The sequence below is a fragment of the Globicephala melas genome, chromosome 3 (assembly GCF_963455315.2).
Source record: "Globicephala melas chromosome 3, mGloMel1.2, whole genome shotgun sequence".
Taxonomy (NCBI): domain Eukaryota; kingdom Metazoa; phylum Chordata; class Mammalia; order Artiodactyla; family Delphinidae; genus Globicephala; species Globicephala melas.
The window spans coordinates 55,219,083-55,238,620 of record NC_083316.1 but is presented as its reverse complement, the minus strand read 5'-3'; the positions used below and the strand labels follow the sequence as shown (position 1 = coordinate 55,238,620).

At 38.2% G+C, this 19,538-nt stretch overlaps 2 protein-coding genes across 6 annotated transcripts; both read left to right on the top strand.

The window, feature by feature from the left end:
* Window positions 1–36: 36 nt before the first annotated feature.
* Window positions 37–14,719, top strand: AK6 (adenylate kinase 6). Of its 2 annotated transcripts, none has more exons than XM_030844963.3 (5): window positions 37–138; window positions 2,331–2,423; window positions 11,370–11,428; window positions 11,536–11,681; window positions 14,257–14,719. In XM_030844963.3, the coding sequence occupies exons 1-5, from the start codon at window positions 114–116 to the stop codon at window positions 14,447–14,449; spliced, it is 516 nt and encodes a 171-aa protein (XP_030700823.1). In that variant the 5' UTR covers window positions 37–113; the 3' UTR covers window positions 14,450–14,719. The 2 variants fall into 2 exon arrangements, with proteins under 2 accessions (XP_030700823.1, XP_030700809.1); XM_030844949.2 differs by lacking the exon at window positions 37–138 and adding an exon at window positions 206–333.
* On the top strand, window positions 117–4,445 carry TAF9 (TATA-box binding protein associated factor 9). Of its 4 annotated transcripts, none has more exons than XM_070045144.1 (3): window positions 117–138; window positions 2,331–2,423; window positions 3,403–4,445. In XM_070045144.1, the coding sequence occupies exon 3, from the start codon at window positions 3,420–3,422 to the stop codon at window positions 4,215–4,217; it is 798 nt and encodes a 265-aa protein (XP_069901245.1). In that variant the 5' UTR covers window positions 117–138; window positions 2,331–2,423; window positions 3,403–3,419; the 3' UTR covers window positions 4,218–4,445. The 4 variants fall into 4 exon arrangements, with proteins under 4 accessions (XP_069901245.1, XP_030700793.1, XP_030700800.1 ...); XM_030844933.2 differs by lacking the exon at window positions 117–138 and adding an exon at window positions 285–333; XM_030844940.2 differs by lacking the exon at window positions 117–138 and adding an exon at window positions 340–585.
* Window positions 14,720–19,538: the final 4,819 nt, after the last annotated feature.

Below are 19,538 nucleotides of genomic sequence, written 5' to 3'. Positions count from 1 at the left end.
CCGCGACACAGCCCGAAAGGCGGGGCCTCCTAAGGAGCTACTGTCTTAGGCATCCAGCGCATTGCCTGACCGGAAGCGCCGACCCGACGTGTGCTCGTACTTCGGCCACTGCGATGGAAGCGTGTCATAGAAAGCCAGGTAACCAATGGTGGGTGACGAGGCGGCGGAGGTGGGTCGCGAGCGACACTCCAGGCCTCGAGTACCCCGGCGCCACTGGCGCTTGCCGTTACCCTCCCCTTCCGGCCCCTCCCTGTAGCGTGTAGGGCGCTGGTGCGGAGGCGTCGGGAGCCAGTGCGGCGAGGACCATGTTGCTTCCGAACATCCTGCTCACCGGTCAGGGGGCGCACTAGGGGTTGTGGTGGGCGGTGGGGCTGGCGCGGGGCGCGGAGTGCCCTGGGGCCTGGAAAGCCGGAAGTGGGGTCGCTTAGCGTTCTATTGCGAGGCTCGGCGAGGGTCGCGTGGAGTTGTAGTTGTCAGGGCCTGGACCCCCCGCCCTCGCGACGGTTTTGCACGAGGCTGGGGGAAGGGGACGACGGACGTTAATTCTTTTGCTCAGAGGTTGGCTACTCGGTGAGGCGGAGAGAGGTAGATAATATACAGTTCCCTCTTTTGGCAAGCTGCCTAATCTTTCGTAATCAGGTTTTTGTCTGTAAAATGGCTGTTGCTTCTTTACTTGGCGGGGTGTCTGCGTGGTTAGCGAGATAAGGTAAGGCAGTATTTGGCCCTTAGTAGATCCGTTAATGGTGGATGTTTTAGTCCTTAGGCCTCTAGGGCCGTCTCTTATTTTCCCTTTGTATCTGAGAGATTTCGATGAAGGGGTTCGGATGTTTGCGGTGTGGGGTGATAAATTTGCTGTATACGCTTGCGGAGTTAGCATCAGGGGCTTTTTCTTTGTGTTTTAAGAAGTAAAGGCATCTACTGAGCATCTCTGGTCGTTTCTCGTAGAGATGCTGTAAAATTCCCGGGCTGATCGTGGGTTTTTTTCTGGGTCTTTGGATCCATACTCAGGTCGCTTGTTACCTGTGAGGGGTAGTAAAATGCCGCATAACGACTTTAAAAAATATTTCTGGTCGTTTAACTCTGAAAATGTTTACTAAATTGTAGTATTTAATAGCACCATAGGGCATTCCTGGAAAAATCTAATGGGTGTAGATGCTGTTGCAGCACAATAAAATTTGAGGCGCTGTTTGTGGATCAAAGCCAAGTTTTATCCTTTAACAAAACGTAAGCATATTGGCAGCGCACAAGTCCTGTCTGTGTCTGAGAGTAGCAGATTAACCTCAACAGGTTACGATTTAGCCTTTAAGCATCCTTAAGGGGAAGATTTTACAATATCTGATTTGTTTGGGTCAGACAGTGTCTTGGTTTTTTTAATATTAAGCCATATCGTCAAAAGTCTAAATGTGAGCGTTTTATTGAAAACATGGTGAGTTGAGGATTCAGACTTGGTGTATTATAGTGGACTGGAGGTAAAAATGTTATTGCCCTTATAGGTAGACTTGACTTATTCCTTCCTTTTTTTTTTTTTTTTTTTTTTGCGTTACTCACTGTTGTGGCCTCTCCCGTTACGGAGCGCAGGCTCAGCGGCCATGGCTCACGGGCCCAGCCGACTCTCAACCACTGCGCCACCAGGGAAGCCCAATTCCTTTTATCTTTAATTATAATGATCAGGTTTTGTAATTTCAGTGGCGTTAGTTTACGTTGAAAATTAAGTGTTTGATTATTTATCTTGAAACAATAAATATAAAAAAGGGAAGGTGAAGAACAATGTATAGTATGGCCATTTATGTAGAAGGAAATATATGGTGTGTGTATGTATGTATGCATGCAATGTGTGTATATGTACACGTGTAGTATGCTACCATATATTTGTATATATATGGATGTATACACAAACATATGTATATGACTTCTTTGGAGAGATACATAAGAAAGTGGTTTACACTGGTTGTCTCTAGGGAAGAGTATAGTGGATATTCTTTCATACTGCTTAACTTTTTTCCATGAACAATTTAATTTTTTTAAATTAAAGCAAATAAATGATGGCAGTTTATTTGAGGTAGCTAGTTTTATTCTGGGAATTTCCATGGTGGTGGCAGACAGTCTGTAATTGTCATCAGATTCTCCCAAGCCCAATCCTGGTGAAATCAGATACACTGGGTGAAATTCTGATATTCAGCAGGCTTTGGGTAGTTTTGATTAGATTATGGTGTGTGTAATTTTATATAGGATTGCTAATTAGGAAACTTTTCAGTTGTTAAGAAGGCAGATTAGAGGCTAAAGTCTAATAAGTATTCATGAACAGTATTTTTCTGTGGCTTGTCTTGCAGGTACACCAGGGGTTGGAAAAACCACGCTAGGCAAAGAACTTGCATCAAGATCAGGACTGAAATACGTTAATGTGGGTGATTTAGCACGAGAAGGTAAGGGGCACTTTGGTGTTAGATTTGTTTAAAAAAGTAAAAAGAATAATGGAGTATTAGTACTGTACTTGTGAGAAGGTACAAAAAGCAGAGAAAAATTGCCATGAAGGAATTAATGCTCTGTTGGGGACCCATAGAAATAGAACATATTGTCTCATGCTGTGTCCTAGTTATTTTGACCACTACATCCCCTCTGCAGTTGGCTAGCAGTTCTTGTGGACAGTAATAAGTGGGATAGCTTCCAGGAAGATTAGACTTAGGACAGTTTGAATATGAGGAAGAGGGAGAGTATTTTTGAGTTGGGAAAACACGTAAAGGTCAGGGTGGTGCTAAGCATATATATCTATGGAGACAGTGAGTATATGAGCTCACTGGAAGGACATGATTTTGAACTCAGGCAGTAGGACATGGCTGTCCTATGGTCTTTTCCTAGATTAGTTTATAGGTGCATGCCTGTAAGCAACTGCACGTTTTTGTTTGTTTGCTTTTTGCGGTACGCGGGCCTCTCACTGTTGTGGCCTCTCCCATTGCGGAGCACAGTGTGTGCAGGCTCAGCGGCCATGGCTCACGGGCCCAGCCGCTCTGCGGCATGTGGGATCTTCCCGGACCGAGACACAAACTTGTGTCCCCTGCATCAGCAGGCGGACTCTCAACCACTGCGCCACCAGGGAAGCCCCAACTGCACATATTTTAAAATGTTGTATGTTTTTGGTTATTTTACCCTGTTTTTCCCCAATCTTTTATCACTCCCTTATTTGTGTCTTCATCTTTTTATATTCTCTAATGGGTAGAAAATAAATTTAAGTGAAGGGAACTTTAAATGTGCCTCATTAAAATTAAAAAGATTTAGCGTATTTTTTAATTTATATTTTTAAAAATTTAACATGTATTTTAAAATTTTAAAGTTCCTGACAGTTGCTACTAAAGTAACTATTTCAGGTTTGATCTAATGTACATATTTTTTTCAAATGATCTAAAGTCTGATCACCGGATATCATGGAGTCTGGCAAGATGGCTTCTCCCAAGAGCATGCCGAAAGATGCACAGATGATGGCACAAATCCTGAAGGATATGGGGATTACAGAATATGAACCAAGAGTTATAAATCAGATGTTGGAGTTTGCCTTCCGATATGTGACCACAATTCTAGATGATGCAAAAATTTATTCAAGTCATGCTAAGAAGGCTACTGTTGATGCAGATGATGTGCGATTGGCCATCCAGTGTCGTGCTGACCAGTCTTTTACCTCTCCTCCCCCAAGAGATTTCTTATTAGATATTGCAAGGCAAAGGAATCAAACCCCTTTGCCATTAATCAAGCCATATTCAGGTCCTAGATTGCCACCTGATAGATATTGCTTGACTGCTCCAAATTATAGACTTAAATCCTTACAAAAAAAGGCATCTACTTCTGCGGGAAGAATAACAGTTCCACGGTTAAGTGTTGGTTCAGTTACTAGCAGACCAAGCACTCCCACGCTTGGCACACCAACCCCACAAACCATGTCTGTTTCAACTAAAGTAGGGACTCCAGTGTCCCTCACAGGGCAAAGGTTCACAGTACAGATGCCCACTTCACAATCCCCAGCTGTAAAAGCATCAATTCCTGCAACATCAGCAGTTCAGAATGTTCTAATTAATCCATCACTAATTGGGTCCAAAAATATTCTTATTACCACTAATATGGTGTCATCACAGAATACTGCCAGTGAAGCATCAAATGCATTGAAAAGAAAACGTGAAGATGATGATGATGATGATGACGATGATGATGATGACTATGATAATTTGTAATTTAGCCTTGATGCATGTAACATGTATACTTGGTTTTGAATCCATTGTACTGAGATTAAACATGCATGCTAGATGTTTCCATGTTGTGTTTTAGGAAAATAGTATTGAATGAGTAAATATGGTTACCATACTTTTCAATTGAGATATTGTGTTGGATTTTCTTTAATAGGATTAGTAATGGTTTTTCATCAGCCTTTAAGTGTAAAAAATAAAGTTGTAATTCATCCATTTGATTGTTGGTACTTTGGCGATAATGTTTTTACATTTTTAGATGCAATTTTCTGCCTCATTATCACCAACAGAAATAACAGTTGCAAAAGCTTGAAGTTGTTGCAGTCTGTTCCTTACCAATAGTCACTTCTAGTGTCTTCACGTGTTTAGGTTATAGTATGATCTCTGGTGTGTAAGTCACTCTTACGGGCCATTCTTTCAGATTGCTGAAGTATACCATGTCTGTTTTTTAGAGAGACCACTTGGTCAGGATTTTTATTTATAGCGAATCCTCATCCATTTAGATTTATCTTTCTCAATTGCCAGACTTCTTCCTAGGTCCCATTTTTCTATCCCTTTGGATATATTTAAGGACCCTTGGTGTGGCTCCGAGTATCTTACCACTTAAAAATTTTTGAAGTTTTAGGGCTTCCCTGGTGGCACAGTGGTTGAGAGTCTGCCTGCTAATGCAGGGGACACAGGTTTGAGCCCCGGTCTGGGAAGATCCCACATGCCGCGGAACAGCTGGGTCTGTGAGCCACAACTACTGAGCCTGCGCGTCTGGAGCCTGTGCTCCGCAACAAGAGAGGCCGCCCCCACTTGCCACAACTAGAGAAAGCCCTCGCACAGAAACGAAGACCCAACACAGCAAAAATTAATTAATTAATTAATAAAGTCCTACCCCAACATCTTTAAAAAAAATTTTTTTTTGAAGTTTTTCCCCATTATTCCTTTTTGCAGGTCAATTTTTGTGCATCTTTGCTTGTCATATTCTTGATACTATAAGCTACTATGATGCTTATATTTTTAATCCAGGTTTGGCATTCAAATTATAGTTAATAAAACTTAGGTCTTTATTTACTACTGTGCATAACTTGACATTTTCCATTTTATACCTATATGAAATCTGGTTTTGTTCCTTTGCCTGTTGAACTTTACTGTTTTTGACAAGTGATTTCAGAGTCACATATGTCAGTCAATTTCAGTCATGTCTTCCAGTTCTCATCTCACCCACTCAATATTTCTAAACTTAATGAAATTACTATATAATCTGTCATGAATAGCACTGAGAGCAACAGTAACACCAGACCAGGGATATTCCACTGTGAGACACTCCTTTTCCTTTTCACTGAGTCTCCTTGTACTCAAAAGATGTGTGTACACTTGATGGTGCATGGTCCTGACCATCCTCTTTTTATTTTATTGAGACTATTTCATGAGAATCTGCCTTAAACGAAAAGCGGAGCTTTTTTTCCCTCCCATTATGCCAGATAAAGGATTTCTGATCTGATTTGACATGTGTTAGATGAGGTGCTTTATAGTGATTTCAAAATGTACCAGATTTTTTCCCTCCAATGCCATCTGAGTATATCTGAAAATCTTACTAGGAAATAGTCTGAGACATTCAGCCTCCTCATTTTTTCCAAATGGTAATATGTTGTAAGGGAAACGATGCAATCTTCTGTAAAGCAGTGTGGTTCTCAACAGGGGGTGATTTTTGCCCTCCAGGGGACATTTGGCACCTTCTGAGATATTTTGGTAGTCATAACTGGAGTGGGGGGGCTGCTACTGACCTCTAATGGGTAGAGTCTAGGGATTCTGCTGAACATCCTACAACTCACAGGACAGCCCTCCACCCCCATAACACAATTATCAAGCTCAAAAGGTCAGTAGTGTTTCAGGTTTAGAAACCCTGCTATAAGTAAGGAGACAAAAAACAAAACTGGTTTTAAACAAATGTGTCTAAATGGAGTTTATTGCCATCCTAGTAGTCATGTTGAATGGCTGTATTATTTGTAAGAGGCCTTCTTTATGACATTTAGAACTAAAGCAGGAAAAATTAGGTGGGGAATTAAGCTTAATAAAACTATGGAGAGTCCTGAATGTGGAGTGACTAAGAATGCTTTTCTTACCCCTGTTCTTCCAGTCTCGCATTCCTCACTTGATGTCCTTTCCCATATGCAATCATTTAATTAAACTTCTACCAGCATCCTTAATTTTCCTGCCACCAGTTTTATCAGTCTTCAGCCTCTATGCCTAACCCCAGGATGCTCATATGTCTAGACATTGGATGCATTTCAAATATCTGGCCCTCAACACTTAAAATCTTGATGTGTTTCTAAGGCAGGGGTTGGCAAGCTGCAGCTGTTTTTGTAGGAGCCACTAGCTAGATTAGGCTGCAAATCCTGAAGTATTTATTGTCTGGCCCTTTACAGAAGAAGTTTGCCATTCCCGCTCTAACCTATGTGTATCGCATTTTTTTCCCTCACCTGAATCAACTACCACTGGAAGCCTGTGAAACTAACTTCTCCGTTGTCCTCTCTCCCACACTGCTCTCCCACTCTTTTTATCTGATTCTCTCCTTCCCACCCTATATACCTCTTTCCCCTGTGAACTCATTGCAGCCATCTTGTAATCCTGCCCCTCCCTCTGGTAATTTCATTGACTCAGGACTAGTTAGTCCTTTTTACTTATAACTCTTAAATTTATTATTAAACCTTAGCCCAACATCTAGACATCTACAAGATTTAACCATCTGGATAGTTCCCACATATTTCCAAATTAATGTTTAAAAAGCACATGTTCTGAAGTCATCCCTGACTGCTTGCCCATTCCTGATTCCTGTCACCCACACATTAAAAACGCATTTACACACTACACAGATGCACTTGTCTCCTAATCTTGATAGTTTAAAAAATCCCTTTGATACCCCTATCCCATTCCTAAGACCATTAACGCTGTGTCCCTTTGGTACCGCTATACCATTCTCAAGACCATTCGTGCTGAATCTCTTCTGTATCTCTTCCCTCCCTCTTCTGTACACCATCATTATGTCCTTTAAAAAGGGGGCGGGCGGGGAGAGGGGATGAAATTACTTGAACTTTTTAATGATAAAGGCCACTCACCTTAATGAAGTAATGAACTGGCCACAGTTTACCTTCAGCCCTTCCCTGCAGCCACTATGCCCTATGTCCCCTTAAGTCTACCCACAGTGCACTATTGTTCTTCAAACGCATGGGGAGTCTTCCATCTCCATGTCCTTATACATGCTACTCCCTTTACCTGTACATGCCCTTCCTCATCTGTCTTATAAACAGTTCCTTAAAAGGCCCTACTCGAATGCCGCATCTTTTGGTGCTAACTTCTCTTGGCAGAATTCATTGCTCTCTTTGCATAAAAGGCCAGGTATCAAAGCTCCCAATCCTTCTAAACCAATTAACTTCTTATACTAATTGCATTAGTATAGATGCAAAATAGATGACTAGCATCCCTATATGGTTAGCTTTAAAGAACGGCTTTCACGTTGAGTGTATAAATGATAGGATGGCAGTTAAAGGAAAGGTCATGTTTTTATAGCTTGACTAATGACAGCTTGGAAGCTCTTTTTAAGGTAAGAAGGTCATTTTAAGCCTTTTAACCGGCTCCACAATCAATTTTTTTCTGCAAGTAATTTAAGTAAATCATAAAACTTTGTTTAGGAAACTGATTTAAGTTTCGATAATTTGATGAAATCAAGCTTTTTTTTCCTCTTTGCCGTATGAAGATCCACTGTATAGACAATTATAAATGTGACTACCAGTTGAAGTTTCTAAAGTAGCACAAATTTTTCCTCTTTTTGGAAATTTGAAACAAAGTTTAGAATTCATCTCTCTCCATTCCTTGGAGTACAGGTTATAATTACCACCTAAAATTCTGCAGTAGCTTTTATATGGTATCCATGCTTCTTCTGGACTTGCTTCCTTCCAACTCCACACAGAAATCAAAATGATTTTTAAAAATTTGAAATTAATCATGTCATTTCATGCTTAAAATGCTTTAATGATTTTCCTTTGCTTTGGGATAAAGTCTAAACAACTCAGTGCAGCCTTCAAGGTCTTTTTTTTTTAATTTAATTAATTTTTTTTTTGGCTGTGTTGGGTCTTCATTGCTGCGTGCCAGCTTTCTTTACCTGCGGTGAGCGGGGGCTACTCTTCATTGTGGTGCGTGGGCTTCTCACTGCTGAGCCTTGTCTTTGTTGTGGAGCACGGGCTGTAGGCTCGCGGGCTTCAGTAGTTCTGGCACTCCGGCTCAGTAGTTGTGGCTCGCGGGCTGAAGAGCGCAGGCTCAGTAATTGTGGCGTATGGGCTTAGTTGCTCCACGGCATGTGGATCTTCCCAGACCAGGGCTCAAACCCGTGTTCCCTGCATTGGCAGGTGGACTCTTATCCACTGCGCCACCAGGGAAGTCCCTCAAGGCCCTTTTTAATCTGGCCTTAATCCCCCTGACCCCTTATCACTTATTTTCTAACTATTCTGAAAGACTTTTCCTCCCTTGAAAGGCTTGCCCTCCTTAGTCTCTCTGCCTTTGAATATCTTGTTTTCTCTGTTAAGAATCGTCTTACCTACCTTTTTTTTCCTGAGCTAACTGCTTCAAGTTTCCACTTAGAAGTTACCTGCTTCAGGAAGCCTTCTCTAATATCCCAAGTTTATGTTCCTAACCTAAAAGGTCCCCATGTTATTGCTCCCAGAGCACCATGATCCACAGCATTAAATATTACAATTTCCAGGTTACTTGTCTGTCATCTCCCATTTTATTGTCAACTCTTCGAGGGAAGGACTGAGTTGGTCTTCTTGTTCAATTTGTTCACTATTATATCTTCCTTATCTCTGTAATTACTGGTACATGGTGTTTGATAAATGTTTTTTGAAATGAATGTTGGAAAGCTTGAATTACACTATTTTATTAATATGTATTCACATGACTTAAGAAATCCTGCATTTCAGCACTGCAGTATATAAAGACTTTAATTCTAAAAGTTAATGCTGCTATAGTTGTCTGTTTTAGGCAGCATATATTTTTAAAGATTTAACTAGTCTGGATTTAAAATATGAAGGAACATTTATCTACTCCAGATTCCCACATAGTACAAAGTCAGCTGTAGGTATTCTTAGATTTTGTGGCATTGTAAAAAAAAAAAAACAAAACATATGTGTGTGTGTATATATATATATATATATATATACACACACACACATATATAGTATTGTAAAAATAACAGAAATTTAACAACCTGATATTTTACTTACTTAAGTTTAATTACATAATATTTTAGCAAGTTAGTAAACAAGATTTAACTAATTCGCTATTGTTGAACATTTTACAGCATCTTTTTAAATTTTTTTCTGGTTTGAAATTCAATGGTCAAAAGAAATCTCTGAACGGGTATAACGTTTTACTTTTAAAAATTATTCGTTTCCAGAGTCAGTTTACTAAATGCATGTATAACTAATATAACAGGTATAAAAAGCCTCATTTAAATTTTCATCTCTTTAGTAGCTGGGAAAGTACAGTATTTTTTCATGTATTGTTTACTAATTATCTTTTCCATCCTGTGTGAATTTTTTTCTTATTCTTTCTTAAGCTACTTATTGTTATTTTGAATTTAAGGTATTTATATAATCTACATTTCAGTCCTTTGTCCTAGTATTTCTCCCTGCCATTTTTCATTTTTTTTTAATTATATTATTTTTCATCGAACAGAGATTTAACATTTTATATGTTTCAATCAATTATTTTTTTTTTCCACAAACTCAAATGTATCATACCTTTGTAGGTTTAATTTTCCATTAGTTATCTTTGGAATTAAGAAATTAGCTCTTGGGGCTTCCTTGGTGGCACAGTGGTTGGGGGTCCGCCTGCCGATGCAGGGGACGCAGGTTCGTGCCCCGGCCCGGAAGGATCCCGCATGCCGTGGAGTGGCTGGGCCCGTGAGCCATGGCCGCTGGGCCTGCGCGTCCGGAGCCTGTGCTCCTCAATGGGAGAGGCCACAACAGTGAGAGGCCTGCGTACCGCAAAAAAAAAAGAAAAAGAAAAAGAAATTTAAAAAAAGAAATTAGCTCTTTAATTCAGCTAGGGTTTGTGGTGTAAAGTAAGGGTTTAGATTAGTTTCTATATTGTTAACCAGTTTTCCCCATACCAAGACAGTTTAACTTTTTAGCTGGTAAGAGTTTCTGGTAACTGAACTGTAACCCAAGAAGTCAGAGGCCACACTAGGATGCTAGAGAAATGGTTCATGTGCCCAGAATCAGCCCACAGACCCTCCAGGAAGACAGTTAAAACTGCCTTTGTGCCTTCCACAAACCCTCAGGACCACCCCTTCGTCACTTCAGAACTCACGCTCCTTTGAAGCTCATTTCAACCTGTGCCAAACTATTAAGTGGAAAGAGGTGGGAAGACTATAGCATGCTCTTCGAGATGGCTAGAAGAATGATCTAAGCCTGCCTTAGAGTATATACCTCCTAGGGATTCAGGGTGAGGGTGGGATTGGTATGTCTCACCTCCTTAAGACACACTTCCTTTGAAAGGAAGCTTTAATTTGTTGAAAAATTCTTATGTTAGATTTAAATCTGCCTTCTTTATGCCTGCCCCATCATTCTTGTTTTACCTTCTGAAATAAGATATTCAACCCTTGGCTTTTGGGGATGCTGGAATTCTAGAAGTGAAGGAGCATCTGGGTACTGACTCTCCTTCCCCAAACCCCATGAAGATGTGACCTTAGTGACAAAGGGTTCATTTCTGGAATCAAGAACCTGCTGTTCCTTTTAATAAGTTTCATATCCTTCGCCTAGTAAATTTGGAACTTAATCTCCTGTTAATGTGTGTACGAGTGTTTGTATCCATGTGTCCCCTCTTCGCACCAATCTGTAGCTCACTGAAACTAGTTCTCTTCTACTAATAGCCCCACAAATTCTGAAGTTGGCTATTATTCATTCTTTTTCAGGTATTTTGTTATCCAAGTTTCCTTCTAGACAAAATTCTAATTTATCAATACTGCTCTTTATATATGCTGTCCATATGACATCTATTGTATTAGTGCCCTCCCTTGTCTCTAAGAGTAATTAAAAATTACTGAAAGTTACTTAGAAAATACTACTTTAATATGCCAATGTAAATCTCTTTTAGGGCAGTTATATGATGGCTATGATGAAGAGTATGATTGTCCCATTTTAGATGAAGACAGAGTAAGTACAATCTTTTTTATACAGTATACATTTAAAATTTATAGGAAAGTTGACCTCAGTTTTTTTAAAGAGTATTCATCTTTTTTTTTTCCTCCCCTTTCTTACAGGTAGTTGATGAGTTAGAAAACCAAATGAGTGAAGGTGGAGTTATTGTTGATTACCATGGTTGTGATTTCTTCCCTGAACGCTGGTTTCATATAGTATTTGTGCTGAAAACAGATAACAGTGTTTTGTACAACAGACTTGAAACTAGGTAAGGAAGGAAGAACGCTGAATCCTTAAAGTATTATGTAAACTTTTACTCAGATTCCTGAAGTTGGCCAACATGAACATCATAAAAGGTTCTATTTGAAAACGTGACTACTTTATTTTGGTCTTCTTATAAACCAAGTCTGTACGGTACCAGCATTCTGAACCTAACGGAAAAAGGTGCATTCATAAAACGCAAGCAGTAGTTTCTGAGTAAATGAATACCTCAGCTGACAGTCTGATTCAGTAAAATGTACTATATATCAACCCTACTTAGTCATGCTTTTTCCTTAATGTAAAACTTTTATAGGAAAACAGCCAAACCAATAACATACTCTTTGCTATGGAATGAACATTACCCACTCAAATCATCCTCACAACAGAAATGGGAAAGCTTATGAAAAGCTAAAGATAAATGAACATTTTACAACCTTTAACAAGATAAATTAACATTTCACAATATATTTGAGTTCATCCCTTCAGGAGAGCATCAGACTTAATCCAGAATAACCAGAAAAGCAAAATTTTATGGAAGACATTTTCCCACTGTCTTTTGATTCAAACTGTGGAAAAGAGGAGATTTTAGAGGAATTTAGAAAGCAGTCTCCAGAAGGAAAACTCCAGAAGTTTGCCTAACTTCAGGTTCAGAATTTGTGGTTCTCACTGACTATAGTCAGCTCTGACTAAGCACCATTGGATGGGATACTCGCAGATTCTTGCACAAAAAAGTATAGTGGCAAATACATAGGGAAAGTTAGGTTGGGGCTATACCTAAAACTTTCATCATCTTTCTTTAGTCAGGGAAAAGCCATTAAAAATATTTGAACAGAGCAGTAATAGAGACAATACGGTACATATGTGTTTTCTAAAAGACCATTTAACATTTTTATTAAAAATTACTATTTTATGTAAATAACTAAAGACTAAAGTATGAAAAAACTGAGAAAGTAGTCTTGTTTTAACCATTGAAAAAAAAAGTTAATCACCTTAAAAAAAGCTTTATTGAGATAAATTCACATACCATGTGAATTGTACACCCATTTGAAGTGTACAATTAAGTGGTTTTGAGTATATTCACAGTTATATATCCATTACTATAACCAATTTTTAAAAATGTTCATCACCCCTCCCCCACCAAAAAACCCATACCCATTGGCAGTCACTCTCCATTTTCCCTCAGTCCCCAGTCCTAAGCAACCAGTAATTTACCTTCTATCTCTGTGGATTTGCCTGTTCTGGACTTTTTATATAAATGAAATCATACAAAATGTGATCTTTTGTGTCTGGCTTCTTTTACTTAGCATAACGTTTTCAAGGTTCATCTGTGTTATGGCATGTACCAGTACTTCATTTCTTTTTATTGCCAGATAATATTCCATTATGTGGATATACCATATTTTATTTATCCAGTTATCAGATTATAGACATTTGGATTGTTTGCAATTTTTGGCAATTACGAATAATGCTGCCATGAACATTCATACACGTGTTTTTGTGTGAACATTACATGTTCATTCATTTATCTTGGGTATTGAATTTCTTTAGGAATAGGATTGCTAGGTCATATGTTAACTATGTAACCTTTTGGGGAATTGTCAGACCATTTTCCAGAGTGGCTGCACCACTTTACATTCCCAAGAGTAGTGTATGAAGCCGCCAGTATTTTCACATCCTTGTTATCTTTTTGATTGTAGCCATCCTAGTGGATGTGAAGTAGTATTGCATTGTGGTTTTCATTTGCATTTCCTTGATGGCTAATGATGTTGAGCATCTTTTTATGTGCTTATTGGCCATTTGTATATCTTTTTTGGAGAAATATCTATTTGGATCTTTCGCCCAATTTTTAATTTGGTTATTTGTCCTTTCTTTATTAAGTTACAAGAGTTCTTTACGTATTTTAGATGTAAGTCCCTTATCAGATATAAGATTTGCAGAAATTTTCTCCCATTCTGTGGGTTTTTTCATAAAGTTAATCATCTTTTAAGTACTTCAATTTAATTTTGATTGTTACAAAGTTTAACTAATTTGAGTTTGAATTTTCCTTATCTTTTTTCACTAGCTAATGAGTTGGCTAATTTACATCCGCATAAAGATTATATAATTTTTTCAATGTCTTTGGAATTGGTAAAGTACAGATACATCTGTGTGATCAAGTACCCAATCAGTATATGCTATTCCTTATCATATGCATTTTATTTTATTATATGCCATCTACTTGTTTTATGTGTCTATATCTTAAGTCCTTAACTCTTTTGATATTTAGGACCATAGCTATAGACTATTTATCTCATAGCTTGGCATCTGGCTTGAGGTAGGTAGATGTTTGCTAATTGAGTGGCTGACAGATTGTAGGGAAAAAAGTCTCAGACAAAGGTAAACTTTGGTCCTTAGTTTAACCCTCTCTCTTGTCAAAGAAGTCTCTCATATTCACAGAAGCCAATCTGTTTTCTCTAGGTAAAGAGCCTACAAGAAGTATTTTTGCGTGATTTTTCATGTGTTCAAAAGTGTCCAGTTTCTAGTCTGTTCCTAAAACTCCAGTTAATGCCATTCAGTTTGTTTATCTTCTCTTTGCCTTCTAGGGGTTATAATCAGAAGAAACTAAAAGACAATATTCAGTGTGAAATTTTTCAAGTTCTTTATGAAGAAGCCTTGGGATCCTACAAGGAAGAAATAGTGCATCAGTTGCCGAGCAATAAACCAGAAGATCTAGAGGATAATATCAATCAGATATTGAAATGGATAGAGCAGTGGGTCAAAGATCATAGCTCTTGACTTAACAAGAATGCCACTTTACAATCACTCTTGATACCTCTCTGCTGACATCATATAAATTGTTCAATGGTCAGTATCAGTACAACTTTCTTATTGAAATTGTGCTGTTGGACTCATAGGTGGATAGTATAAAGGTTTGTGTTTAGTTTCTTTTCTCCATGAGAAAGCTAAACAATCTCAAGTATAATGAATAGTATTATTAAGGATTGAGAGTTAAAACTGTAATTGTTTAATGCTTCAGTTGCTAAAGAATAAATCTGATCAAATGGTTGGATATCTTTTATTACAGAAGAAACTGAAGATGATCTCTTAAAATAAAACTTAGACTAAAGATAAAGCATCAGTCTTCCATTTTTATTTCTTTCTTTAAAAAAATGGAAGTGGTAATACTTGCACTTTGTATAAAATTCAAAAGGTACGAAAGCGTATACAGATGGCGCCCAATTTACAGTGGTTCAATTTAGGATTTTTCGACTTTACTATGGTGCAAAAGTGATACGTGTTCACTAGAAACCGTACTTTGAATTTTGATCTTTTCCTGGGCTAGCAACGTGCAGCACAATACCTGTGACGCTGCGCAGCAGCAGGGAGCCGCAGCTCCCAGTCAGCCAGGTGGTCATGAGAGTAAACAACTGATACACACAACCATTCTGTTTTTCACTTTCAGTACAGTAGTCAAATTACAAGAGGTAGTTAATCCTTTATTATAAAATAGGCTTTATGTTAAGATGATTTTGCCCAGTTGTAAGTTAATGAAAGTATTCTGAGCATGTTTAAGGTAGGCTAGGCTGGGGACCTCCCTGGTGGTCCAGTCGTTAGGACTCCACGCTTCTACTGCAGGAGGTGCGGGTTCCATCCCTGGTCTCGGAACTAAGATCCCACATGCTGCACGGCGCAGCCAAAAAAAAATTTTTAAAGTATGCTGGGCTAAGCTGTGATGTTTGGCAGTTCAGGTGTATTGAACGCATTTTTGACCTAGGATATTTTCAACTTATAATGCGTTTATCGGGAAGTAACCCCGTTGTAAGTCAAGGAAGATGTGTACCGGAAAGGTAGGTTTCCCTTCCAGGCCACCCTGTTCTTCAGTCACCACTAGATTCCCTCCCTTTAGGAAATATTGTTACTCATTTCCTGTGTATCTTTTCAGAGATTTTATGCCTGCAAAGCATGTGTGTGTGTGTACTTTTTTTTTTAAGCATATGGTAGCATACCATGCAAACTTCTGTAATTTCTTTTTCATTTAATATATTTTGGATATTATACCATCTTAGAACATACAGACCTTCCAATTCTTCATTCACTTTATTAAGGTATAATTCACATATCATAAAATTCAGCATTTTAAAGTGTACAATCCATTTTTAAAATCGTATTCACAAAATTGTGCAACTATCCCATGCTGTAACACTTTCATCACCCCACCCAAAAGACATCCCATACCTATTAGCAGTCACTTCCCATTCTTCCCTTCTAGCCCCTTGCTATCACTAATCTACTTTGTTGCTATAGATTTGCATATTCTGGACATTTTATATAAATGGAATCATACAATATGTCATCTTTTGTGTCTGGCTTCTTTCAATTAGCATAGTGTTTTCAAGATCATCCATGTTGAAGCTTTACGAATACCTCGTTCCTTTATATGGCTGAATAATATTCCACTGTATAGCTATTCCACATTTTGTTTATCCATTCCATCAGTGGCAGAGTTGGGTTGCCTCCACTTTGGGTATTATGAATTATGAACATTTGTGTTCAAGTTTTTGTGTGGATGTATGTTTTCAACTCTTGGATATAGCTAAGAAGCAAACTGCTGGGTCATATTGCAACTGAGTTTAACATTTTGAGGAAATGCCAAACTTTTCCAGAGCGGTTGCACTACTTTATATTCTTACCATCCATGTATTAGGGATCTAATTTCTCCATATCCTTGACAACACTTGCTACTGTTCATCTAATAGCCATCCTGTAGATGTACAGTCATATTTCATTTTGGTTTTGATTTACATTTCTCTAATGATTAATGATGTTGAGCATCTTTGCATTGTTTGAGTCCCTTATTGATGGACATTTAGGTTGTTTCCAGCTTTTTACTATTGCAAATGGTGCAAGAATAATAAGAAAGAATAGCATAGGGAACTATATTCAATATCTTGTGATGAACCGTAATGGAAAAGAATACAAAAAACAACGTATATATATGTATAACTGAATCACTTTGCTGTACAGCAAAAATTAACATTGTAAATCAATTATACTTCAATAAAAAAATACAAAAAAGAGAATAGTACATATATTACTATGTGGCAGGCACTGTTTTAAGCACATTTCAAAAAGTGAACTCTTAATTCACATGACTACTGTCTGAGGTGTAGGTATTATTATTGTCATTACATGATGGAACCAAGGCACAGAAGGATTAAGTGACTTAAGATCACAGCAAAGTTATCAGTTTGGATTCCATCTTAGGCTCTTACCCACTGAGCTGTGCTGCCTAATGCGTATGCAACTTTGCACATGAGCAGGTTTATCAAGTAAATTCCTGGAAGATAAATTGTATGCAAGTATAACATTTAAAAGGTTCATTTTAATAAACAGATTACCTATAATGTAGACTCCATGCAAATCACTGTGGTGCAGAAGTCCTCCTAACATAAATTCTTGACCTCCAGATGATCTTTTTTTTTTTTTTTTTTACCGGTACGCGGGCCTCTCACTGTTGTGGCCTCTCCCATTGCGGAGCACAGGCTCCGAACGCGCAGGCTCAGCGGCCATGGCTCACGGGCCCAGCCGCTCCGCGGCACGTGGGATCTTCCCGGACCAGGGCACGAGCCCGTGTCCCCTGCATCGGCAGGCGGACTCTCAACCACTGCGCCACCAGGGAAGCCCCAGATGATCTTAATCTAGTACACAAAGAAGATAAACACTCAAATGGACACTTTAAACAAATAGTAGATTGTGATACGTGCCCTTCTGGAGGTTCTAGCATAATGAGAGAATAAAAGAAAAAAATTAAGGATACATGACGTAGGATGCAGGTCCTTGAAGGATGGGTATGGAGAAGAAAGCTTACCCAGACTAGTAGGATACTATCACAAAGGTTTTACCAGTACTACGTGGGATCAAATCAAATATAGAATGAGGACAACTACTACTTCAGAGGACTACTATAAGGACGAAACAAACAGTGCTTTACACATACTAAGCACGATATATGTGTTTGTTGTTATTTTTAGTAGTATTAGGCTGCTTTTTTTTTTTTTTTTTTGGCCACGTGGCTTGTGGGATCTTAGTTTCCTGGCAATGGATCAAACCCACGCACCCTGCAGTGGAAGCATGGAGTCCTAACCAATGGACCGCCAGGGAATTCCCACTAATGGCTGTTTTGAAAAGACAATATTCTTTTCACTACAGGGATTCACTAAATTCTCTTGCTTGTCAACTGATTGCTAATAATTATCCATCCTAACACTAACATGGGCTCATAATAATAAAGATTTTCCTTCAACAGAAAGGAAATAATGGAATCTAATACATTATGAGAACCTTAAAAATATTAATATACTTATTAATTTCAGCCCTAGGTTTTCATGTGAAACTAGTGACAATGCTTTAACATCTTATAGTTGCTTGAAAAAGGTCTTAAAAATAATCCTATTTACTGTTTGTCTCTGGTTTTATCCAAACCTACTTGTTAACTTTTTGTTTAAATAGGCTGATTTAAACCAAACTGAAGGAGATAAAAGTGTGGCAAATTTTGAATCATTTTATATTTCTTTAAATGAGACTTCTTAACGTGATTTATTCAGTTTCTCAAGAGTGTCTTAAGATAATAAGCTTTGATATGTGGATAACTAGTCATTTTTTCCCCTTATGCCCTTCTTGTTATATTTTTATTTTTGCGGGCTTTGAAATAAGGTATTGGCCTTACTTGAGCTGTATTTCTTCTGCATTCTAAGCATGTCCTACCACCAATCCCTACCAACATTTAAATTCGTGTTTATCTTTAACACAAAAGTGATAGGGGTCAAAACTGCAGAGAAATATTTATTCTTTCCTATCAACGGGGGAGAGGGCAAAGTAAAAACAAAAACAAAAAACACTGTTCTTAATAACTTTGGTTGCTGCATATGTGAAAAACAAGATCATGAAAATTATACCTGTGCTTTTACTTAAAATTTATTCCTTAATCCTTTTGATGAAATAAATCCCTTTGGCAGTCCGATGTAAGCTATGAACCCACTTCCTCCAAGGAAATACAGATATACGTACTAACATAAAATGTTGCTTATATTTTTCAAAGATTCACAGGCCCCTGAAATCCATCTAGAAGTTTATTTTTTAAGGGGTTTATTTTTATGGAAGGAGAGATTAGAAAAATATAATTTGTTAAGCAAGACTAGCAAATAAAAAGCAAATTGGTCGTCCTGGAAGTCCTGTCCAGTGCATTAAGCAAGAAAATAAAAGAGCTGAAAGGAATAAATAAGCTATTCTCAATTAACATGATTATTTATGCAGAAATTCCAAAGAGAAACCACACAAAAGCTACATGAATAACTGACCTTAGCAAGGTCACAGGATACAAGACCAATACACAAAAATCAACTGCATTTCCATATAGTAGTGACAAACAACTGGAAATTAAAACAACAATACCATTTACAATAGAACCAAAAAGCATTACATACTTAGGTATAAATCTAACAAAATATGTGCAAGATCTGCATGCAGAAAATCAAATGAGAGAAATCAAAGATCCAAATGGACGGATATACCATGTTCATGAATTTCAAGACTCACAAATATTATTAACATGTCAGTTTTCTCCAAATTGATCTATAAATTCAATCCCAAGCAAAATCACAGCATACTTTTTTTTAAAACATCTTTATTGGAGTATAATTGCTCTACAATGGTGTGTTAGTTTCTGCTTTATAACAAAGTGAATCAGCTATACATATACATATATACCCATATCTCCTCCCTCTTGAGTCTCCCTCCCACTCTCCCTATCCCACCCCTCTTGGTCACAAAGCACCAAGCTGATCTCCCTGTGCTATGCGGCTGCTTCCCACTAGCTATTTTCCAT

Excerpts from the sequence above, each read along its gene's own strand:
- AK6 (XM_030844949.2), top strand. The coding sequence starts at position 306 with ATGTTGCTTCCGAACATCCTGCTCACCG. Across the intron at positions 11,429-11,535 it reads CCATTTTAGATGAAGACAGA|GTAGTTGATGAGTTAGAAAA; the intron begins GTAAGTACAATC and ends CCTTTCTTACAG. Across the intron at positions 11,682-14,256 it reads TACAACAGACTTGAAACTAG|GGGTTATAATCAGAAGAAAC; the intron begins GTAAGGAAGGAA and ends TTTGCCTTCTAG.
- TAF9 (XM_070045144.1), top strand. The coding sequence starts at position 3,420 with ATGGAGTCTGGCAAGATGGCTTCTCCCAAGAGCATGCCGAAAGATGCA.